At 35.5% G+C, this 18,490-nt stretch overlaps 1 protein-coding gene across 1 annotated transcript in view; it reads left to right on the top strand.

Annotated features, from left to right (window-relative positions):
• The window catches only part of LOC106665047 (neutral ceramidase), a 58,813-nt gene that overhangs the window by 22,827 nt on the left and 17,496 nt on the right, over positions 1-18,490 (top strand). The window contains exons 7-8 of the mRNA XM_024229265.1: positions 9,860-9,979; positions 10,113-10,307. Coding sequence (XP_024085033.1) covers positions 9,860-9,979; positions 10,113-10,307 — 315 coding nt within the window. The remainder of the gene's footprint in view (positions 1-9,859; positions 9,980-10,112; positions 10,308-18,490) is intronic.

Here is an 18,490-nt window from a genome sequence, read left to right on the forward strand (position 1 = left end):
TCGGACGCGACCCCTAGGAATTCGCTTTAGCGAGTCCCTCGGGAGGGCGGGACTGACACTGGGGTCGGTACTCGGGCTGGGTAACAGACCGACACCGTCCTGGGTCCTTCCAGCCGTACTCGTCCGAGACGACCTCGCGGTATTAGCCAGGTCGTGTACACCGCCGCACCTCTACCGAGCTGGGTTCTTAGAACTCAGATCGGAATTCGCTGGTTTTCGCCTCGTCTTTACGGACGGGTCCAAGACCGGCGAAGGTGTGGCGTGCGCCGTGTATAACGGGGGTTCGTCCACTTCATGGGCACTCCCGCGGCACTGCACCGTGTACACGGCTGAACTCTATGCGATCTGGCACGCACTCGGGGTGATTTGAGACGATGAGGGCTCTGCCTTTCTTGTCTGTACGGAGTCCCTGCAAAATATATTTTTTATATTCAATCAAAGTATTTCTACTCACTCAAAGAGTTTGTCTTCTGTTTAATTGTGCCATTCTTGCGTGTCGTGTTGAGAGTGCCAATAATTCACTTTTTTCCACATCCTACATGTATATGTTAAATTTAAACAATGTTTGTAAATCCCAGGCCTCAATAAAGATCGAAACGTTGGCACGATAAAAAAAATGTTTTTCTGAAGCCTACATCACACCAGACCGCATCTCACGATTTTTGAATAATTATTGAAAAATGTTTTTTTTTCAAAGTTGAAAAACTTACTATAGTGATTCTAAACTACTATTTTCAAACCTAGAGGACAGCAAATTTCAGAAAACGTACTTCATCTAATATCCTTTTTGGTGGTGCAATTGCTTTTTTAATTTCTTCAATTTAATTTCGTATGGTTACATACGCTAGGCACAGGAAAAATACAGGATTCATAAAAACTTTAAAAAGCGTTCTTATATTACAAGGGAACATCACGTGAAGAATGTAATATACATTATGCATTAAATAAAACATTTATCGTCCTATTTCACCCTGTCGACAAAAATATTCGTGTGAACAGCCTTTACCACGTGACAAGCCACCCTGTTTATTTTATTTTTCATTCAATAGAGCGAAAAGATCAAACGGATGTTCCATGAATCGCATTCCTTTTTATTTTCAAAATTATACTGATTCTATTGCATTCTGGAGTTGAATTTTGTTAATTTCAAGAACAAAATCAAGGACAAATCGAAATTTTTGGACAGAATTGATCATATTTGAGCCCTCAATGTGGCGTTTATATGCCTCGGTACATATACGTTTCCTTACTACAGTTTGTGAAGTCTTCCCAACTTTCATTTTAGGCGGGGGTTTGTACAACAAGCAGACGCGCACTCACGGTCTTTGCTTAATCTTTTTTTGATCTTTTTCTCTCAGTTTCTTAATTTCTGATTCTCCTTCAATTTCAACCACCCTTCCTCTTTCCGCTCGCTCGATCTTACATCTACATACCGTAACATACCTCCCATACCTATTCAAATACCAATAAGTTGTAATTAATGAATTTCACATACCTTGATAATGTTCCCTGCTAATTACTTCAGCCTAAGGGAAATTCAAAATAGTTTAGTTGGGGCGTTGTGTCTCGACGGACCGAACATGATTATAGAGCAATAACATTGAAGTAATTTGTCCGAAAGTCGTGGGGTTTGAATCCCGCTCGTGTCACTAATTTTTCACCTCAACTTCCTCTGTGTAATTTAGTCTATTGAATACATCGATGTACTACACCCATGTACACTGCTCCAAATAAAAAGCAGCTCACTGAAATTTTGTTTTTTTTAAATTTTAAAATGTTATGGCCTTATTTTTTGTTTAATACTTTCAAAATTCAGTTATATGTTTCTGTCGCCGTTTATGAGGCAAAACCAAAAAATTCCTAATTTGATTTAAATGTAAATCAACAAGACATTTAACCTTTAAAATGCCTTTATTCAATAATGTGCTGGTGGCATAAAACAAAACAATTACAAAGATGCTCATAATCAGGGAGCAAGTAGCCCGTACTCGGAGACCAGCCGATGACCTGAAAGATTGCACACTCCGAGAAATCGTTTCTACTGTTTCTGAAACGTCTTAAAGACATCGACCTGTGCTAAATATGTCTATTAGCCCTGAACCAGTAAGAAGGAGACTTGCAGAAATGGTTCAGTATCACAGAAGGCCAGCAACGGGTGCAGCGCGTACAAGAGACAATCGTCGGGACCGTAGAGTCTGCAAGGGATTACCGACATTGGGCAGAGAAATGGAGAATACTGTATTTTCAGACGAGACCCTGTTTCATCTCTATTCACCAAACGGATATCTTTGAGGTTATAGAGCAGATGTTAAGCTCTAAAGCCAATGCAAACTTGCCGGAAGAGGGTTGTTCGCGTAGGTGGTTCAGTTATGGTGAGGAGTGAAATTTGTTGGAGGCAAAAACAGAGTTTCACGGTTTTAATAAGCGATCACCTAATGCAGAAATCTATGTGACAGACATTCTTGAGGAATATGTGATGCCGTTTGCTCCTGTAATTGGCGAGCAATTATTGCTTTTGGAGTATAATGCAAGACCACGTGTCGCCACCAGTGTGCAGTACCTTCGTGATGTCAACATTTGCACTCTAAGATGGTCAGCTCGCATTTGAACCCCATTGGCACTTTTGGGACGAGTTGGATGTTGGGTAAAATGAAACATAACCTTCCCACAAACTTAGCTGCGGTGAAAGTTACATTAGTTGAGATTTAAGAAATAACTCCAGAGGTGGTTAAAGGCTTAATTATGAGCATGCCGAGAAGATAAAACAAGAAGAAGTAACACAGCACATTAACGATTTTAAAGTTCGTTTTATATATTTCGTGTTCATACATAAATCATTATTTTTATCCTAACCAAATATTTTAATAAATACCTGGCTAACAAAAATATTGGTGATAACATTACTGTAAAGGCAACTCAAACTTTTTGTAAGCAGTTTTTGTCAGGCAATGTATGGACTGTATATTAAAAAATTATGACAAAATTAAAAAAAAAATACTGAAAATAACAATTAATTAAGGTTTTAGTTGAGATAAAAAAAGTCAATGGCACAAGCGGGATTCGACTTTTTTATCTCAACCAAAAACCTTAATTAATTGTAATATATTAATTGGTCAAGCGGACCACGAAATTAGTGAAGTTACTGAAAATAACGCTTACCGACAGTTCGTCGATTTCCCTCATTCACGAGGAATCCAGGAGAACAGGGAAGGGTAGAAAAACTGTAAGTAAAATGGATGGAAAACTCTTACTTTGTGGTAGAGATTACCAACGATTCTCCGATTCACCACTGTGTTAAAATAAAGGATAAGTGATTTCCCATAAATGAGCGCAATTTAAATTTAAACGAGATTACAAGAATTTAACTCAAAACGAAATGAGAGCAATTTACTCAATCGGTTGTAATCCCAAGCCAGTCTGAATGCGCGATCCGACACCACCTTCACACGCTCTGAGTCCATAGGTGGCGCAAACAAGTGTATATTATTATACATTAAATTTTGTTGTTCGTTACATGTTGAACCCGTGCTTCTCTGTTTCTCTCTCACACACAGCCACTCTCACTCTCACACTTGCAACTGATCTAACCCTTCAGCATACGCAGCAACCTTGCTCGTGTCACATCTGATTAACGATTTGAGCTGTAATGTTTTTGACAGAAGAAATAAGAAACGTTACATTCCGTCAGGTTTATTATCAATAGAGTGGGTTATGTTATTTCATATTTCTCAGTGCATCGTCCTTTGGAACTACTTGTGTTCTCTCTGTAGCTTGTTTTCATAAAGTCCCATTTCCCGTTTTTCTTCGCGGTCCTTCACCTCCAGATACCACCATAATCTGCCTGATATAATACACAAACACACACAAAACGCAGTGTCGTGCATTTTGTTAGTTTTGTACTAGTCATTAGTGGCACAAAATTTAGGGAAAAATTTTATACTTTAACAATACGTTTTAATAAACCGTATTATTAGGTACTAAGACATCTTAAATACCACACACCTAATTCCGACAAAATTTTTAATTTAATTTTCGCCCTGGATTATTAACTCATAAAATTAATGAAAGAGAAGATAACGGGCAACATAAACAAGCGGGGTGTTTAGTATTATTAAACGGTGGAGAGTAAGTCTACGGCAAATTTTCATTCAATACAACAAAAATTATTTGATTTTATTCAAAATTTCATTTTCAAATTGTCATTTAAAGGGATATAGTACAGTCTCTATTAATACTATTGATGATAATTTGCCTAGCCAAAAAAGGCAATTATTCGATACTGACGAAATAATAATATATAACAATTTGTCAAGGGGTGTCGGTGGCCGCAACGGTGTAGGCGTTGACACGGCGTTCATCCCTGTTAGGTAAAGGTCCCGGGTTCGAATCCAGCGGCCCTGCATTCCAACCCGACATACTTACAAATGGGCTTTTTTTCAAAAACACCGGCACCCCGAGGGTTGATATAACCTCTGCGGTTGCGAACCCTCGTTTTAAACGATTTGTTTAAACCCTCCCGGGTCAGAAAAGTAAATTAAGCGATATAAGTTTCCATAAAGAAGTTAATTTAAGGTGTGGTGATTAGTGACCGTTAATCGATAATTATTCAGAAATCGTGAGATGCGGTCTAGTGTGATGTAGGTTTCAGAAAAACATTTTCTTTATCAGTAGTAATTCAGATATCGTGAGATGCGGTCGGGTGTGATGTAGGTTTCAGAAAAACACCTACTTTGACAAAATTAAAAATAAACACATCAAAAAATTAAATAACTTGTGTTTCTGAAACCTACATCACATCCGACCGCATCTCACGATATCTGAATTACTATCGATTAACGGCCACTAATCTCTACACATTTTCTTTATCGTGCCAACGTTTCGATCTTTATTGAGATCACCTTCAGGGCCTGGGATTTACAACAATTTGAACAACTACAACTCAACACTAACACCATCCACTATTACTAATAATCCTACATTAAGTCTATCAAATACAAACAAACCAGCATACATTTCCATGCCATTTATTCATGGCCTATCACATAAATTAAACACATTTCTCTCGTCCGATAACCTCAAAATAGCTTTCAAAAATTATAAAACAATCCAAACACTTTTTTCCAAAATTAAAAATCCCATACCAGTAACAAATAAATCAGACGTAATCTACAAGATCAACCGTTTAAACTGTCCGGCAATTTATATCGGTCTTACATCCCAATATTTGGATAAGAGAGTAAAGCAACATATCTATGATTGCAAAAAACCCAAGCAAAATCCTACAGCACTCGCTACTCACCATTTTGAACACCAACACAATTTCAACTTCAAAAATCCAAAAATATTACATACAGGACAAAACAAAGATAAACGTAATTTCTTAGAAATGGTTTATATCAACAGAGATAAACACAGCATTAATTACAGAACAAAACAAACCTAAACGTAATTTCTTAGAAATGGTTTATATCAACAGAGATAAACACAGCATCAATTACAGAACAGATAGATGTAAACTCAGTCGCAGCTACGCCAATATCATTAATCAAATTCAATATAGATAACATACATATATCATTACATTACATTCCACACATCAAATATTTTTCACATAGTCTAATTGTCCAACAATTTAGCTTTCCTTTTCCTATTTATCCCTTTCTATATAATCCTGAAAGGATAATCTGGCCGAACCATTGTATCCCTTCGTCCGCTCTTTTCACCTCAAAGAAGCCGACGCCTTATACAAAAATGTCTTTTCTATACCGACTTCCTTCCCCACCCCTTCAAAATCCAACGCATATAAACATAAAACAGCAAAATCTCGCTGGCACTCTCGACACGACACGCAAGAATGGCACAATTACACAGAAGACAAACACTTTGAATGAGTAGAAATACTTTGATTGAATATAAAAATATATAAATACTCAATTATACACAATTTTTTCGAAATGAAAAATTTGTGTCACAGGCGGGATTCGAGTCCCGCTAATCTAGTACAATCGTTAATAAAACGTGTTTCTATATGAAGCCGCGATTTGCTTACAATTAGAATAAAATCAGGGAGTCGAGATGAGAAGTTTGTGGCATGGGCGATCGAAGTCACGGTAGCTCAAGTGGTAGAGCAGCGGCGTATTGAGCCGAAAGTCGTGGGTTCGAATCCCCCCTGTGACACAAATTTTTCATTTCGAAAAAATTGTGTATAATTAATTGAGTATTTATATATTTAAATAGAAGCTGATAAAAATAATTAAAAATTTAATATCAAAAATATATTTTGCATTGTATAAATTCACTTTTCCACATCCTAAATGTATTTGTTAAATGTAAACAATGTTTGTAAATCCCAGGCCCTGAAGATGATCTCCATAAAGATCGAACCGTTGGCACGATAAAGAAAATGTTTTTCTGTAACCTACATCACACCAGACCGCATCTCACGATTTATGAATAATTAGTTAATTTAAGGGCCACTTTTACACCAACCAAAACATAACAGTAATGACCTTGTTATGCAAATCGCTGTCGCCGCGTCTACTGCGGAAAAACCTTTTCCGAAAAAAATATAATAAAAAAATAGAAAAAATGTTTACCAAGGGAAATATACGATAGGATTATGTTTAGTTTATTTTTTGCAATTTGTTTCAACGTCTATTAATATCAGCCGAACGGATGGAAGTAAATCAACGATAACGAATTATAAGTTTGTCTCTAATGACGTGAATTTATTCATGCAACTAGTGTTAATCAGTTGGTCATTTTTTCGGTTTTCAGTGTCACTTGTAAACATTTGACAAAATTTATTAATCTGAACGGCATGTTAAATAATTAAAAATTCCAAGCGCGAGTAACTCATACATACAACTGGCGATTTAGAGGTCAGGTTTTTTAATTATTTGGTTATAATTAAAACAATATAATACACTGGGTTTATAATTAATTTTGTATATATTTTATACCAAGTACACACTACATACCACGCTCACAGGTTTTATGAGTGGAAATTGCATTTGGACTGAAATGGGTGGAAAGAGGAAGGGTTGAAATGCAATAAAAATCCAATGTTCAGATTCATGTTACAGAAAACCTCAACGTTAATAAAATTGTAAAAAAGAAACATATGCTTATTTTTACTTTGTTGTTAAAAAAATTAAAAATTTACCTTTGAACTTGTCTTTCTACTGACTTTTATTAAATCTTAAGAAGGATCCTGTACAAATATTTGGAATATTAACAAAAAAATTAATTTAATTTTTTTCTGGTAGATGGCATTAAACATGTTTTTAAATGCTTTTTGTGTAACTTTTATATATATTTTGTAAAAAGTGTATAATACCATTCAAATGAAAGTAATGTATATATGTTGCGTGTTTAATCCCAATTATTCAACGTTTATCTATGGACTTACGTTTAATTCCTAGTAAAATCAGATCGATCAACGGCATTCAAACTAATAAAATTAAATTATTCCCTTAGCCCTTTATTGAACGGGGTAACATTTAACAAAAGATTAATATACAAAACACATCAACAAAGTTTGATTGGAATACATTATACAAAGTTAGGGAAGCCCTAGCGAAACGTAAGGTAGACTTAATTATCAAAATAAGATTTACTTTATAACTAATTCCCCACTAAGTAATTAACATAAATTTTCCGGCTGGCGGTTAATATCCGGAAATGTGTCGATTAGCTTGGTCCGTACGTCTCTTTCTTTATGTACCTCTTATTAAGTTTTTGCATTTTGTTTGATTTCTTTCTATTGTGTCAGCGTTGTATCTCCGATTTAATAAATTATATTTTTCATAATTTAGAAACTTCATAAGTCGTTTTTATATTAACTTACCATTCATTGGTTATTCAGATATCCAATTAACGGTCACTAATCTCTACACATTACCATTCATTGTTAAGGAAGCATTTGAAATTTTTTAAACGTGTAATGCTTGTGTCATTTTTTTTCTTTTAATAAATTTTATGCCTATATATAGCAATGTGCATACATAATCAGTTGCTCAGGTATATTTTGGAAAAAATAAACACTGCTATTAGACAAAATTATTGAATACTAAAACCATAAATAGTTTTGGCGGTTTGTTACCAAGTCTATTAAGTTTATAAGCCAGGATCACTGTTTGCTTCATAGCTTTGTGTTTCATTTCGTAAATCTAAGCCATTTGCAACTCTGATCGTTAAACAATGTGCGGCTTAACGAGATTTGAGGAGTTTAAATCAGAATTTCCTCGAGTGTTGCAATAATTGAACGTATTCACTTGAATAGGAGAGACAGTTTCAAAGTGACAGTAGTAGCTGTTCAATTTTAAATTTTAAATTATCGTTTAAGATAAAACATCGAACTAAACTGATCAAAGCTGGTAGGTTTACCTAACGACATGCAAATAACTCGAAAATTGTCTTTTGTAGAAAATAAAATATACAAATTAAGTAGATAGATTTTATACCTACTTAAGATGTTTAGGGATGGTTAGGGGGTTACTTGAAGGAAATGGAAAAGGTTCAGAAATACTTCGTCAAGAAACTGCTATGCCTGCCAATTACACCCCAGACTACATCTTATATATTGAGTACTCGGTCACGCTACTCTACAGTCACACTTTGAGCCTGCATTTGAAATATATTAAGAAATGTGTGATGATTAGTGACCGTTAATCGATATTTATTTAGAAATCGTGAGATGCGGTCTGGTGTGATGTAGGTTCAGAAAAACATTTTCTTTATCGTGCCAACGTTTCGATCTTTATTGAGATCATCTTCAGGGCTCAAAGTGTTTGTCTTCTGTGTAATTGTGCCATACTTGCGTGTCGTGTCGAGTGGGCACACACTTTGAGCCTTGAAGATGATCTCAATAAAGATCGAAACGTTGGCACGATAAAGAAAATATTTTTCTGAAACCTACATCACACCAGACCGCATCTCACGATTTCTAAATATATATTAAGAAAGTACTGAATCACACACCTGACAGACTGACGCAGTTTTTGACCGACGTAGTAACAAATAAAAACATATTATGGCATAAGCAGCTGTCAGAGTTAGGTAGGCTGTACGGTGTAGGAGTAAGTACGGAGGAACTGACGTCCTCTAATACCACCGACCTGATTAAAAAGTGGTAGACAAGCAAAAGGAAAGACCTGGTAACCCGTGCGAGAAAAAGCTTACATTACAACTTGTACGCAAGACTGGATTTTGGCTTAGGGCGAAACTACATGGAGTGCTCTAATATGACAGCCTATGAGGTGTCTCTGGTCTTGACGGGAGGGGTGAATTGCATCAGCTGAACTGCCAACCGTGGAGACAGGACCGCGTCATCATTTGCTCCTTATATAACCTCAACGTCCCAGAGGACACTATCCACTTCATGGGAGTGTGCCCCGTTCTGAGAGAGTTCCGCCAAAGGTACTTCGGGAAGCTGAAGCTGGATGAAAAATAAGTTATTGCAGTCCTTAACGGAAGGGATAACTGGAGGAAGCTTGTGGTGTACCTCACTCAGGCCCTTCGGTACGGAAAATACCTGATTGACCGCTTCAATTTTTAAAATCAAAGTCATTCTCAAGTTACAAAAATAGGTATATAAATTTATAAAGCAGCTCGACAGACGGCTAAGGCCATTGTCAATTAGCTTTTCGAAATGTAAATTTAATGTATATACTTTTGTGTAAATAAACTTTCATTCATTCATTCATTTAAGATGTGGGCACAAACATGAGCACGCGACATTAACACATACTCACAAGAAAGTACACAGACAAACACTCTGACAGAAGCTGTTAAACATAAGGCAATATGTAATATGGCAATATTATATTTTATTAACGAATTGTTTTTTTTTCTTCAGGAAGCGTTTCAGTCTGAAGGATTCGAGTTAAAAGGTCCTCTGGGAATAGTTCATCAATATGTGGACATGCCATCGCAAACAGCACCATGGACAGATCCTAAAACAGGAAGGACAAAAATGGTAATTTTTTTAATATTAACATAGTTTTTGAACAGTAATATTTGCCATTTTAATTACTTTTTGTACTACGTTCATTATTTTTTTTATTGTTGGTTTCAATGGTGTTCATTCCGTGTTTTGCATAAATTCGCAGGTCAACGGATGTCTCGCAGCTATGGGTTACAGCTTTGCTGCTGGAACCACTGACGGCCCAGGTGCTTTTTCATTTAAGCAGGGTACAACATCAACCAACCCTTTGTGGAACGCCTTGACCTATCTCTTGGCGCCGCCGAGTCCCAAGCAGATAGCATGCCAGTCGCCGAAACCCATCCTTCTTTCAACAGGCGAAGTAAGTTTTTATAGTTTTGTATTATAATACCCGTATGTTTTTATCCTTAAGACGTTTTGCGTGTATAAGTTCATTCTTGAGGTCATCTCGGCACGCTAGTCAGGATTTTATTTTTGGGGCTGGGAATTGTTTTTAAACGATTTTAATTGTACCCTATTATTATTTTAATTCGTACATATGCCAAATGTAACAAAACCAACAAAACAAAACGTTTTTTCACAAGGTCACAACCAACCAATACTGGCTCTCAGTGTGAGAGATTAATAGGCAAGGAGGTCCTGAGGTCATCATCGACGATTAAAGCAACGTGGCGGGTCCTCGGGATGGGAATGTGTAGAGAAGATCGGGTAGTAGGGTTAGGATGGATGTAGAGGTTGGTGTGAAACTTTTTGTATCGGGAGCGGATCAGTTTGTTGACAAAAAGAATGTTGAGGTTGTTGTGGATAGTGAGGTTAATGACGACAATATTTCTGAGGACTTTTGATTGGAAGGAATGGATGCGCTCTAAGTTGGATGGCTTGGCAGAACCGCACAGTTCCATCCCGTATGTCTAAAGTAATCGCAGGAAAGTCTTGTACAGTTTGGTGTTCACAGTCCTAGAAGTCTTCGTAGTTGTCCAAGTCTTCTTTTGAGTTGTTGTCTCTTAAGCCTTGGGGATTCCACGTCAACCTGTTATCTAGGTATTGTATAATCCTAAGTATTTGACTTAAATGAAAATCGGTTGTTGTTGATGATGGAGGGCATGACTGTTTTCTCAATATGAACGTACATTGAGTACATTTTTCTTCATTCAGTCTTGTCCTCCACTTTGGCACCCTTCTTCGATAAGCTCAAGTTGTTTTTGGATGTTGGAGGTGGCTTGAATTGGATTCGAGGTAGAGGATAAAATTGCGGTATCATCCGCGTACGTCGTATTGATGGTATTAGTGTGAATAGGTAGGTCAGCATTATATGATATAAAGGATGGGATCGAGAGTGCTCCCTTGTGGGACGCCGGCTTGTCTGACTTCTAAGAACGAGGTTACCTTACTCTGAAGCAGTGTCTGTTACATATGATTTCAAGATAAGAAAGGGGCTGGGAATTAAAGGTGTTTTATTTCACTAGTTAGTTTTTGTTTAAAATTTAAAGTTTGAAGATTGCTATTGTCATAGCTATTCCATATGTCCCAAAACCTGTTCCAACTATGCATTTTCTTTCTTCTATAATATCATTTTACTGCTCTTAATTTTTTTTTATCCAGTAGGTCACCGAGTTCTTTTTATGCCAAATTGATTTCAAAACTGGTTATTGTTCTTATCGCCGTTCTGTTATCTTTCTCTCTTTATATGCCAAAATTGTTTTAAATTAATTTGTACCATTATGCTTTAAACTAGTTTTTCTGTTGTAGCCTAACCCATTTCTCCCTTTTTTTCTAAATTTTCCTGTTTCTTTTGACGGAATGTTAATGTCTCTGTGTCAGGACTATTCTTTTATTAGGAATAAAGTTAAGTAGCTTTCTACTTCAGGATGTATTAGTATCTGTATGTGTTTTCGTTTTGAATAAACTGCCAAATTTGCTGTGCCAAATTTACAGCTCATTAATAGGAATAACTTTTGTGTAAGCGCTTCTGTCGGTATTTACATATTTAAAGGTGGCTGCAGGGGACCGCGGTAGCCGAGTGGTTAGCATGAGAGACTCTCACGCCGCGGTCGTGGGTTCGATTCCCACCGTCGCCTCTGGCCCTTTTTTCCCGATAACCCCCAATTTGAACAACATATATAAGAATTCGTCATGGCTAATATGCAAAGATCATAAGGCAAAAAAAAAAGGTGGCTGCAAACAGGTGCTAGTCTTGGCATTCGCCAAATAGCGTGCCTACGTGTACCCACTTGCGGGGTTTGTACAACCAACCGGTTGCGAGTCCTCAACTTACTTCCGATCGTGATGGACAACAGTGAAACTGTCATTGCTGCAGCTGCGATTACAGTTTTGTGTAGTGGCTACTAACAGTCACCCCATATTACTTTCGATCCGTTTCCACCCGTTCCGATTTTCGTAAATTATTAGTTCAGCTTGGTACAAATCGAGGAGCTCCAAGACTGTTATGTGGGTTCAATCCATTCCTAACCAATAGAAACAACGCTACGCTGTTCTTTCATTAATACATCTACGTTAGTTAGGAATCGTTTATTATTGAAAAATAAATAGCAGTAAATAGTCATATGTACTTACTGTTGATATATGATCACAGTTATACCCGTTCAGAACAGTTGATTCCCGAATGTGTGGATGCTTTGAGTTAAAAACAAATACACAACAAAATAAATCAAAAACAAATATTCCTTATTGGAATTTCTATAAGCTTTCCATTGGTGTAATCAAATTTATAGTAACAATGACTTTCTAAGAGAAACGAGATACTTTGTGGAGTAGAGTTATGAAAGGTTGAAGTAACCTGATATCTACAATCTAAATACATAACATCTCGAATCAAATTTAGAATCAAGCTTGGACAATAAGGGACAGGTCCACTTTGAATTGTAGGATAACCTCCTGAAATATTGACGTCTGTTCACCGGACACTCCATATAAAAACGATTTATTATTTATGTAACATCAACTTTTATCTTACTTTTTTTAGAAGAAAGTTTTTATAGTAAGTAGCTTTTTAGTTAATTACAGTTTCATTCTCTAACAAAAGTAAAATAATTGCAGATGGGCTTAAATCCAAAACACCTTTGGTTGACATGTGTGTTAGTTTGAATTCATTTTATAAATAATTTTCTTACAAAATACTAAGAGCAATAACAGGATTTGAATATATCGCACATCTACAATAAAAGTGACACAACTCCAGAAAAGAAAATTTTACACGAGAGACATTTCGAAGTTTACTTTTTTTGGACTTATGCATTTTGTACACGCCATTACTGTTGTTGGCAATAAAAACTGTCATGATCCATCAATATTGTCTTTCCTTTGTCCAAGACTTAAGATAAAACACAAAACTTTAAAAATCCAGCTGTATACCCTTAAAAAACTACGGCTTTTGGACTGTTACGCTTATTTGGCTCTCAATAATTCAAGTTAGTTTGTCTGCTCTAACGATAAAGGTGGTCAATGCATAACTGTAAATGGTATTAATATCTTTCTGAAAGTAATATATAATATACAAAACTAACAAACAAGGATAGATATCCGTTAAGAAAAACATATTTGTATAATTGATTTAACAATTATTTTTCAAAATGTGAAATTAATATAGGCCCTGATGATGACCTGTAAATAGGTCGAAAGCTTTGGCAGTAACAACTGTATTTTCTTTTTTCTTCAAAACATGACCCAGAGTGTTCGTGAGGAAAAAATTGGTCGATACTTGTAGCATTGAAAACTAAAGTAATTCAAAAATTAGTACTACTTTGCTCTCGCGATGAAGAGAAAGACGCAACATAAGAACTACGAATGCTGTTAGATTCAATCAAAGACATGCGATCGTATATTTTCGCATAAAATCTAATTGTAGTAATTCTGTAACTTTGTTGCTGAACAACTGCTAACTTGCTGAGCATACTTGCCTCCCAGATTTGTTAGTGAAATCTGGAGAGATAGAACTGTCAGCATTATAGCTGATACTTTTCTTCTTGCCGTCCGTCATCAAAGTGCAACGAGAAGATCCAAAACATTTTAGTCTAAAGCCGAAGAGGTGGAATTCGAAAACTGACAAACTTCATTACCATTAATGACGGCAGTTTCCTTCTTGTTGGTTGTCAACGAATCTAGAATCACTTTGTCTAAGTATTGTATCAATAAGAATGTATTAATGTTCGAATTTGCGATCCCTTGACACGTAGGAGTGCTATATATTAAGAAGATGTCTCGGTCATTATAACAACAGTAAGTTATTCCGGAGCAGCATAAATTCCTTCACTAAACGAGAAGAAAACTGACCTTATTAGAAATATGCCATTTTACCTGATAAATAATTACACTGATGCTATAAAGTTGGATACAGCACTTTTCGCGAATGGAGGCAGGTGCGTTCTCGCCAATTCAAAACACATGGTGCTGCCTAGCAGCTAGACTTCACTTATCATCATTTATCCTGTAGCATCACACTCTCATGTACTTAAAATAAATAATCCGATTTTTAGTATTTTTCGACTTGTCACTTTTGTTAACCGCTAACGTAGTTAGTACAAGAATCTACGTTGCACAAACTAAATCATGAAGATCTAATCTGTGCTGAACAATTTGAAGGGTAAATTTTAGTCAAAAGAATACCATACTTAATGCTATGTAGGATTTCAACATTGAAATTGAACTATTTTTTTAATTCAATCTTTCAAAAGCATTTGATTGAATATATAAACCAAAATTCTGCAATACTATCGCCTTCGTTTCCCGATAGTGACTTTGAAGAAAGTGAATTTTTCAGACATTCTAATGATAGCGTGTAGCGAATCTAATATAGCCAATGTAATCAATTATATAAACTATATAAACAAAGCTATCAAATAGGGGTGGTAATAATGTTTTCAAGGACTTTTTAAGATCCCATTACCTGTGTATATATAAAATATCAATAAGGATTTATTACGTACACATACCACAGTCATAACTACAAAACAAGGAAACAGCTTTTTCCAGCTTCTCATTGGAACGTCGCGTTGGCGGGGGATCGGCCCTTTTGCAATTCATGTCGAGAGACGTGGCTGTAGAACTCCTTCAACCTGATGATGAGATAAAAGCTCGAAATTCGGATCGTCGAAAACAACTTACTGTGGGTAGATCCTTTTTAAAAGGATTGCTTCAGTTATGGTGAGGAGTCATCACTTAGTGCAGAAATCTACGTGATAGACATTCTTGAGGAATATGTGATGTCGTTTGCCCGGAATTTGGCGAGCAATTTTTATTTATGGAAGATAAAGAAAGAGCACTTGCCGCCACCAGGTTGTAGTACCTTTGTGATGTCAACATTTGCACTCTAAGATTCAGGTCGTATTTGAACCCCATTGAGTAATTTTGGCCAGCTCGTCCTAATAACGCTCCTACAACCTTAGCTGAGCTAAAACTTATTTATTATTAAATCGATTAGGTTTCGTAGTCTGATTGACCGAATAAATTCTTTTCAATTAATTAATCTTTAAGTAAGGTATTGGTTGGGATAAAAAAATCAGTGTCACGAGCGGGATTCGAACCCACGACCTTCGGCTAAATACGCCGCTGATACCACTTGAGCTATCGTGACTTCGATCCACTCGGACACCAACTTATCTATTATATACATTATCTGTGAATATATAAAGTATTAATAAATATTACATACACATACTACAGTCATAACTACAAACAAGTTAAATATAAAGAAAGCGTAGGTGATTCATTTATGGTGAGGAGTGAAATTTGTTGGAAACAAAAACAGAGTTACACGGTTTTAATAAGCCATCACCTAATGCAGAAATCTACGTGACAGACATTCTTGAGGATTGCCCCTGTAATTGGCGAGCAATTCTTGTTTTTGGAGGATAATGCAAGATCACGTAACGCCACCAGTGTGCAGTACCTTTGTGATGTCTTGTCTAAGATGGTCAGTCGCATTTGAACCCCATTGAGTACTTTTGGCTAGCTCGTCCTAATAACCCTTCTGCAACCTTAGCTGATCTGAATCTTATCTATTATATACATTATATGTGAATATATACACATACCACAGTCATAACTACAAAATAAGTTAAATATGAAGAAAGCGTAGGTGGTTCAGTTATGGTGAGGAGTGAAATTTATTGGAGACAAAAACAGAGTTACACGGTTTAAATAATCCATCACCTAATACAGAAATCTACGTGACAGACATTCTTGAGGAATATGTGATGTCGTTTGCTCCTGTAATTGGCGAGCAATTATTGTTTTTGGGGAATAATGCCAGACCACTTGCCACCATCAGTGTGCAGTACCTTTGTGGTCAACATTTTTACTCTAAGATTTACTCTAAGAGACTGAGCTGAATCTTATCTATTATACACATTATCTGTAAAATATTAATAAATATAACATACACCTATCACAGTCATAACTACAAAACAATTTAAATATGAAGAATTTTGTTTTTAAAAGATTAAGTATAATTGTAATTATGATGAGATCGTATAAATAATACATTTGACATTTGTTTGTCACAGCGTTATGTGATCTTTGGCATGATGAGCCTTTTAACATGTTGGCTTAAGAAGAGCTATTGCACGGTCGTTATGTATTTGCATAACAGAACTTCCTTTGACAATCTTCACGTTTTTGTTTTGCCTGGAACAAGAGCCGTATGCCAACCGTTTGAAATTGATATAGTTAACATCTCCGGTTTGCTCCCCAATGTCAGTCTCTTTGTATTTTTTGTTTGTTTTATTTTATTTGTTTACTATTGTGTATTTTGTATTGCTTTGTTCTTTTTTAAAAATTAATTATGTTTTGTTTATTTTTTCTTTTCTTTATGTAATGATTATTTGGAGATAGTGAGATGCGGTCTGGTGTGACGTATATTTTAGAAAAATATATATGAGGTCTTTATATAATTTTTTTTTTAAATTTCCACATTGTTTTTTATGATACTAGCAACAATCCATGCTTGCATATACTTATAAATTTATTTCTTTGTTGTAGTACTTTTGCTTTTGTTGTAAATAAAAGTATCTATGTATCTATTATTCGAAAAAAGTGCACTGTTGACATTTTTATTATCACAATAGAATGAATTTGCAAGAAATTTGGATTGCGCAAATACGCAAAATAATATTAAATGGCTCATTAAAACCCGAGTCGGTTCAATTAAATTTGAATGGTAGTAATGTTGCCTTAGGATGTTTGCCACTTTTTAAATATGTGACCTTTTTTTTAAACGAATTCCGTTATAAATATTTGAACACGGGAAAGGTCAACAGGGGATGAATAATTTACTTCCTGATTGTAGGCTTGAAACGTTTAGTTATTGGCTGTATTGTTACCGGATGTGCTGACAATGTTTAAACGTTAAATTTAGTCGTTCGAAACATTTACCAATGCAAATAATAATTTGTTTTGTGAATTTGAATTGCAAAAGAGTTTATTTTTATACTTCCTTTTGACACAATTACAGAACAATACTCGCTGACGACGACTGGCAGTCATTTATTTATTTCAATTACTTTTTACATTGTGTAAAATATATTTTTCGGCCGGATAATGATTTATGAATAAAATAAGTATGCACTAAATTCAGTTTGGTTAGAATTTTTTTTATTAGAATTGTTTTCTAGCCCTTCTGTCAATAGGTTGCTTTTACCATCTCATTGTACTTTTTTATAAGTACTTCACCTACAACGAGTTTCGGTTTACATTAATCTTATTGATTATTTGAAGATCGTGAGATGCGGCCTGGTGTGACGTAGGTTTTAGAAAAACATTTTCTTCATCGTGCCAACGTTTCGATCTTTATTGAGATCATCTTCAGGGCTCAAAGTGTTTGTCTTCTGTGTAATTGCGCCATTCTTGCGTGTCGTGTTGAGAGTGCCGCATCTCACGATCTCTCACGGCCTGGGCACTCTCAATACGACACACAAGAATGACACAATTACGCAGAAAACAAACACTTTGAGCCTTGAAGATGATCTCAATAAAGATCGAAACGTTGGCATGATAAAGAAAATGTTTTTCTTAACGGTCACTAAACACCACACATTAATCTTACTATTTCTTAAACCACTCACGTTTGGAAAAATGGGTAAAATCACTTTGCAATAAATTAATTAAGAGTGGTCCATTCCCGTAGATGTAACATTGCTCAATATAATAAATGGTTGTAATAATAATTGAATTGTTATATAATAAATGGTTATAATAATAATTGAATAATTGTATAATAAATAAACGATAATAAATTGTTTCAGCTCTGTTCAATTTTAATTTTAAACATGAATATATTTCTTTTTAATTAAGTATCTGGTTTTTTAAATAAAAAAATGAGTGTTTTTATTTTGTTTACAAACGTTTAATTTACGTATATCTGGGTTTAGGGTTGGATGTTTACATTGTTCAAAATGAAATTCATTAAAATAAAGGTTTCTGAGAAAACCATGTCCCAGAATTTTCCCTGTTTTCGTGCGTGTTTTAAATTACAACTTCCGTCTCCATCCATTCAGTAATTTATGTTACAGTTTATTTTTGATTTTTGTA

The sequence above is a fragment of the Cimex lectularius genome, unplaced genomic scaffold, assembly GCF_000648675.2.
Source record: "Cimex lectularius strain Harlan isolate CLEC.00 unplaced genomic scaffold, Clec_2.1 scaffold211, whole genome shotgun sequence".
Taxonomy (NCBI): Eukaryota; Metazoa; Arthropoda; class Insecta; order Hemiptera; family Cimicidae; genus Cimex; species Cimex lectularius.